Here is a 6,963-nt window from a genome sequence, read left to right as displayed (position 1 = left end):
TGACCTGCAATTGCGAGCACGGTTAGGTGTACTGGAGTAGCAGAAAGCAAGTAGCAGAGAAGAAGGGTAATAGGTAGGATCGAGTCTGTACAGTTTCGCTAAAACTTTTGAGCAAAGACATCAGGAAGCAGTTTATGTGAATCACAACACTCGCCATTATTTAAAACATATCTAGGTTCCATTTGAAACTCCTGCTTAAAAAAATACAAGCTCCTCTGACAATTTTACTCCTACCGGGAATTTGCAGTTGCATGACGAAATCTTGAGGATTCTTATAATCTGGCCAACTGACGAGGAACGTCCCAATCAGTGATAATGTGATTACGAGTAATCTCTCTGACATAACGGCATCCACTTAATGCCATGGTTAGCTCAAACTCATCGTGGAGCATTTGAAGTACCTTTCGTACACCAGCCTCACCATCAACAGCCAAAGAGAACAAAACAGGCCTTCCGATCTGCAGTTATCAAGAACAAATATAATAAGCAGGGCTGATATTCAAAAGAAAAAGTACATCGAGATACATTGCTTCTGATGTTCAAATGTTTACTTACAAAAACTCCAGAAGCCCCCAATGCCAATGCTTTAAAGACATCAGTTCCACGACGGACACCACCATCCAAGAAAACAGGAATTTTTCCTTGAGCAGATTTCACAACCTGCAATTTACCCAGTAGATGGTGCTCTAAATAAAACTAGTTTCCTTCAGTGTCTGTAATGATTTTTATGATCACAAATTTTCTTGTTTTTCAGAACGATAATGTGGAATATAGGGAGCAATAGGAGTTGGTAGAACAAGTTATTTATTATCTAACTCTAGTGAGGCACATATGGTATTCACAAACGGGTGTGTCGTCCCACTGCAAGGACATGATGGTGCTAAGGGGCCCTAGACTGTTCGGTTTCATTAGATTATTTGGAATCACCTAATTAGATCTTTAAATCTAACTTAACACCATTTACAAATAAAGCTCAATACTATCAAATAGAACCCTCAATCAATAAAGACTAGGAAGTTAAATTCAAATGCAGATATGTTACAGAGTTTAACTTGGTTCACAGTTTCAATTACCACAAATGTTCCATTGCATCTTTTGGTGTTCTGAAACATATCGTTTCTGTTTCAGTATGATTTGTTAAGATTATCTCTATGTTTCAATTAAACGAAACAATCTGTAAAATGACATTTCAAATCATGCTTAACAAATGCATATGTTTGCGCAGTTTATTTTTCTTAAAAGCGAAAAGGTCGGTGAAGGGATGTTGCAACATACCTCTTCCAAGCAACTAATAGTAGCAGGAACATAATCCAGTTGGCGAGCGCCATGGTTAGAAAGAATGATCCCAGCTGCCCCTGCTTGTATAGCTAGTCTTGCTGTGCGTAATCAGTGCAAAATTAGAGTAGTGTACACAAAATCCACATTCAAGATAGAAGAATAACTGAAATTCTAACGACTTACTGTCCTCGGCAGTCATTACACCCTTCACAAGAATCGGAAGTTTAGTGATTGTCTGAAGCCATTGCACATCCTGTGGCAAAGCCAAGAGAAATTCATCAGCCACATATTAGTCAACTATTATTATCAAATTAAGTAGGAGCCAAGATACTTCAACCAAAATGTTTACTGCTTCGCCATTAAAAGCACTTGCAGTCAAGGCATAACGGTACAACATGGAGTGTCATGGCTGAATTATGAAATGCCAATATCACAATCCTGAAGTGGCCTGCCCAGTTCATAAAACCGACATGGTCTCCAGAAATATACAAGGATTGATCAGTGAACTGGTCTAGTTAAATCTCTGAGATATTAAGCACATAGTTCGAACAACCAGGTACTTCTTAGTTACTCAGTGATCCTTTATGGTCATCGGTGCATTTGGTAGTTTTACTGAATGCCCGATGCTATAGATTTTAAAAACCAAATTAAGGGCCGAAATGAAAATAATGAGTCTAACAGCTAACTTTTAGTTTCATTTATGTTTCGGATATGTAATCTGAGATACAGGAAAACAAACACAAACTGATGGCCCCACCTTCCAGCTCAGAGATCGATCAACTTGGCCAGCAACATAAGAGGCAAGTCCAGAATCATTTGTCTGCGTGAACGTGATAAAGAATCATCAACAACACAAATAACAATAATACAAACAGTTTCTGAATAGTGTTCAGACTTCAGAGTAACAAAGTCTACCGTACCTTGTCCAACTTTCCAATGTCCAAACCTTCAAAATTCTTCAATGTCAAAGACGAAGGCAATGTAAACCTGCCAACAATCAAATTATATTTAGTCTTAAAAGACAAGTAACTGTCACATAACCACTTTATAGGACATCAGGATATGAAACTTTTAAGCTCGAAGACTGTTGGACCAGAAAAATTGAGGCTATTGTGTTCGCGTAAAGGAATTGTTCCAGCTATACCGGTTCTTAATATCGGCTTCCCTACGGCCAAGTCTTGGAGTATCCACAGTGAGGGCTATGGCCTTGAAGCCAGCTTTTTCAGCCCTTTTAACAAGCTGAGTAACTATACTCCTGTCTTTGTATACCTATCAAAATCCGGAAAATCATTGATTAGATGTGAATTAAAAATTAAAACTTGATGCGTAAACTGCTTCTCTTTTCTTTTTATTTTATATGTCAAGGTTGAATGATCTCAAAATTGCTCTTCCTTCCCCCAGTTGCTTCTCACAAGTAGTACATTTTTTTTATAAATACAAAAATACTCTTATGATACAGATAAACCAAAAAAAAAAAGGAACAAATGACGGGGGAACTTCAGCTTACATAGAGCTGGAAAAAGCGGATGCCAGGTCCTGTTGAGTCTACCTCTTCAACACTGGATGTTGCCCACGACGATAATGTCTGGAACAAAATTAGGTGCACATAGGAGTGAGAAACACACTCAGTTCATTTCATCAGTAAACATTACAGAAGCCAATCAAAATAAAAAAAGTAAACATTACAGAATCAGGTTTCAAGTAAAACAGTTACACCCCATCTTCATTTTTGTTGATCAGTTAGTTATACCTCATCTCAGTCTTTAGATACAAAACTAGGCCTACGGCTGATTCTAAGCCCAATTTCTTCTAGGAAACAGCACAAAGAATTACCTTAATAGGTTATGAATTGTGTTTACTGTATGATTCCAGGTCTAATGAAAATATGAAACTCAGGACTGAATAAGATTAGCAAAAGATACCCAAAACGGAAGATTCATATCAAATGATGAAGACTTTATGAAATAGTCTAGTGGTAGGACTGTGCTAGCTTTAAGTAATGAGAAAGTCACAAACCATTATTGTGCCAGCTGCCGATGCTGCTCGTGCTGTTGCTAACTCACCTGCACAGGAACCACAAAAGAATGAGCTCAGGCAAAGAACTCATACCTTATCTTGTTGGGACACTAAAATTAGACTTCAAAACTTCAATCAAACACGAGAATCCGATAAACTTAGCCAAGTCAAAAATCGGGAAACATTCAGTCAGGATGTTAAACTTCTTCAAGATCCCTACAGATGTCCTATAGATCAATCACAACAATTTTTTTTACATTGTAATTATGGAAGCAATGTTGACCAAACAGTGGCGCTTAAGTGCATCTTGTTCCACAATTTCAAGATATAGTGGACCACTGAATCCAGGTTCATGGTAGGATGTGGCCGAACTTTCATGACAGCAAGGACTTCAAAGGCTTGAATCCCATTTTGCTTTCTTTTTTCTTCTAAACTTCACAGAAAGGTAGGCATACCTTCAGGATGAGCCATTTTCTGCATGGCAGTAGGAGCAATCATGATAGGCATTGAAATCTTGAAGCCCATGACAGAGGTAGTTATGTCTATCTTGCTCACGTCAATAAGAATACGAGGTCGGAACCTATTTTCCAGTTAAGCAGAGATTTTGTCAGAGGGAAACTTATCACCAAATTTCAAATACTGCAGAAAATCATGAAGGAAATTCAGAAAACACACATACAGAATTCTAGAGAAAGCTAATGTGTTCTCCTTCAGTGTCCACTGATCCTCTGCACCTGATGCATAGTAATCATACACCATCTTTGGTAATCTCTCCTTAGCAAGGGCCTCATACTCCGAAACATTTGTTATCTCAATCATAGTTCCAAGCCAGAAGTTATTCCACCTAACCTATAAGAAATGCAAGAACCATTTTAGTAAAGAAAACCCCAATCATCAAAGAACAAAAAAAAAAGAAGAGAAAGAAAAACAAGCACATGAACAACACACGATAGGAAACAAATGATCAATGAAAAGGATAAAGAAAAAAAGTGAAAAATTGCTAACTCAGGTAAAAAATGAACAAGCACTTGAACACCCCCACTTCACAGTGAACAACAGCAAGGAGATATAACAATGTATAAAAATGCAAGCATACCCACCAAGAAACTAAGATTAAAAAGAATTGTTAAATCAGATTATGTAAGTACACTCTATATGAAATATCAACAAATACTTAAGCTCACTCGAAGCCTTTACAAAGTGACTAGGTAAGCATCATAATCAGACATTCACTGTTACAAACAAACATAATGGACTGATCAAAAGTACATACACAAGTAATATATGAGATTGAAAAATCTAATAAAATTAGAGATGAGATATTAGATAAAACACTAAAATTACCCATTGATAAAATTCCTAATACCTATTTGAGGAAGAAAGAAAGATAAAATTCCTAATACCTATTTGAGGAAGAGCAGATAAACAAAGAAAGAGGGCAAACCTTGACTTGTTTAACTAATTAGGAAGCAAGATTTCAGATTGATACAGAACTGGCAAAGAGAGTGCCAGAGCCCAGAAGGTGGTGGCACAATTAACTTTGAAGAGAGAGATGGATAACAATAATAAATACAAAATTAGGAGTCGGCTTTTAGTTCCTTGTAGTGGTATCATTTATATTTTTAAAATTTTAATATCACCGATGACACCATTTAGATGACAAAAAAGGCGTTGATCAAATAAGAAAAATATGACAAAAAGGAGACTGATAATGGCTAGATGACTAGATACATGTTAGCAATTTGTCCACTCTTTTTTTAATGGAAAAATATAACAGCATCACCATCAGGTATTCATGCGAGCTTGATGGTCATATCAAAAAAGAAAACGATAAGAAACTTTGGGAACAAAATAGGTGGATGGTTTTCTGTAGGTATAGATAGATCCCAGACACCTCTCAGTGCAATTTTTTCAAAGTCTGTTTTGTGACAATCTACTGACAAATTGGCTGCCTAAAATGGGAAGCTCAAAATTGAAAGCAGTCTTGGTGAGATTCCAAAATCAGAGCTTAGACGATATTTCCCTCCTTTCCTGAAGCAACGCTGCAAGACTGATATGAGGAATTTCCGAGGGAAGAATGGAAGATCCAATTGTGGTCTCACTACCCAAAAGTCTAAATTTGACCGGGGCTAAAGCATTAGACTATTAGAGCGTCTTCTATTTGCAAATTTTATCTACACCAGTAAATCCTATGAAATAGGAGTAATGTCAAAATAAATACAAACGTCTTGAGGCCTATTGCTCTCTGTAATACTTCTTACAAAGTAATCTCATAAATTACAGCTAGAAGAATGAAAAAGTAACATTATCAAAATTACCTCTCCTACGCAAGCAACATATATTCTTGGGAGACTTGTCAATGAGAATATTTCTCTTGTTCAAAGAGATGGTGCACAATATGAAAAGGCAAAAAGGTATGGGAGGTTCTCTTGCTCTGAAAATGGACATGTCTAAAGCCTTTAATAGGCTGGGATGTTCCTTTCTTATGGATGTACTCAAGAAATTTGGTTTTTGTGAGAAATATCGTATCAGTACCACAGAGATCGAGGTCCTTCTTAATGGATCACCTTGTAAATCTTTTTATCCTACAACAGGGATAAGACAAGGTGATTCATTATCACCTTTTCTTTTCATTATAGCTATGAGCACCTAAGATTAATCATTTGTTATTTGCAGATGATTGTTTTCTATTACGTAAGGCTAATTGATCACAAGCCAAAGGACTTACACATTGTTGCAGAATTCAGTAAGTGCTCTGGTCAAGTAATAAACTTCTCTAGGTCTTCAGTCTACTTCAGAAATGATGTAAGTCCATTGGCTTGTCAAGACTTTTCTGGTATTCTTCGGGTGCCTATCATGGATTCAAAGGAGAAATATCTTTGTCTTCCTTTTTTCATTGGGAGGAATAACAGAGTGTTTTTTCTGTCTTAATTGATAAATGATAAGTGCATAATTTACATGATTTTAGTGTCCATTTCGTACTTGTTTTAGCTATAAATCTTGCATATTATCTTGTTATTACTCTTGATTTCCTTTATTTGTTTCTATTAGGTGAATCATACAAAGAAGAGTGTAAATGTCTACAAAATAGCTAGGAAGTGGAGTACTCCAAGTATCTAAGTGTTTGCGGTAAAAACGACCTGCGGGAGTTTTCGGTAAAAAGTGGTGGAGGAGGCAAGTGCTCGCTGAAGCAGGTGCTCGAAGTTGAAAATCGCCTGAACCTTTAAACAAATGTATTGCATGGGAGTACTTTGGGTTCGAGAGACTAATCTGTATGACCCTAGCCTAAACCAAGACAATGGCCGTTCCAGGTTTAATTCGGTCACAAGAGGAGGAAAAGGGTCCGTCTATAGAGAGGGAAGCTGAGATTGTGTAGAGATCAATGGAGATTGATCTGCTGGTGATGTGATGTGTTGGAATTCTCTGAAGATGATTCTCTGTGTAGACGAGAGAAACCCTCTGAAAGCGTTTGATAATTTTTGACTGTCGTGGGTTTGCTTATGTTGAGTCTCGGTAATCTTATCAACACATAGATTCAGAAACCTATTTATAGAAGCACATCGATCTCTTGTAAATGATGACAGTTGAAGGTAGTGGAAGAATGGGGAAGTGGGAGATCGTGCATAAACCACTTCCACGTTGCATGGAAGACTTGGTTGATCGACTATC

The 6,963-nt window shown here is 37.1% G+C and overlaps 1 protein-coding gene across 3 annotated transcripts; it reads right to left on the bottom strand.

Annotated features, from left to right (window-relative positions):
* Nucleotides 1–5,390, bottom strand: LOC113288299 ((S)-2-hydroxy-acid oxidase GLO1-like). Of its 3 annotated transcripts, none has more exons than XM_026537298.1 (12): nucleotides 4,739–5,390; nucleotides 3,974–4,138; nucleotides 3,750–3,874; nucleotides 3,295–3,341; nucleotides 2,786–2,863; nucleotides 2,423–2,547; nucleotides 2,199–2,265; nucleotides 2,036–2,098; nucleotides 1,462–1,531; nucleotides 1,276–1,376; nucleotides 556–660; nucleotides 1–458 (listed from the first exon to the last, which is right to left on the bottom strand). In XM_026537298.1, exons 2-12 carry the CDS (start codon nucleotides 4,111–4,113, stop codon nucleotides 273–275), a joined length of 1,107 nt encoding a protein of 368 aa, XP_026393083.1. In that variant the 5' UTR covers nucleotides 4,114–4,138; nucleotides 4,739–5,390; the 3' UTR covers nucleotides 1–272. The 3 variants fall into 3 exon arrangements, with proteins under 3 accessions (XP_026393083.1, XP_026393084.1, XP_026393082.1); XM_026537299.1 differs by having other exon boundaries at nucleotides 3,974–4,143; nucleotides 5,189–5,390; XM_026537297.1 differs by having other exon boundaries at nucleotides 3,974–4,143; nucleotides 4,739–5,389.
* Between the last annotated feature and the right edge of the window lie 1,573 nt (nucleotides 5,391–6,963).

This window comes from Papaver somniferum, chromosome 6 (genome assembly GCF_003573695.1).
Source record: "Papaver somniferum cultivar HN1 chromosome 6, ASM357369v1, whole genome shotgun sequence".
Classification (NCBI taxonomy): Eukaryota; Viridiplantae; Streptophyta; class Magnoliopsida; order Ranunculales; family Papaveraceae; genus Papaver; species Papaver somniferum.
The sequence above is the reverse complement of the archived record's forward strand: the minus strand, read 5'-3'. Positions and strand labels throughout refer to the sequence as shown.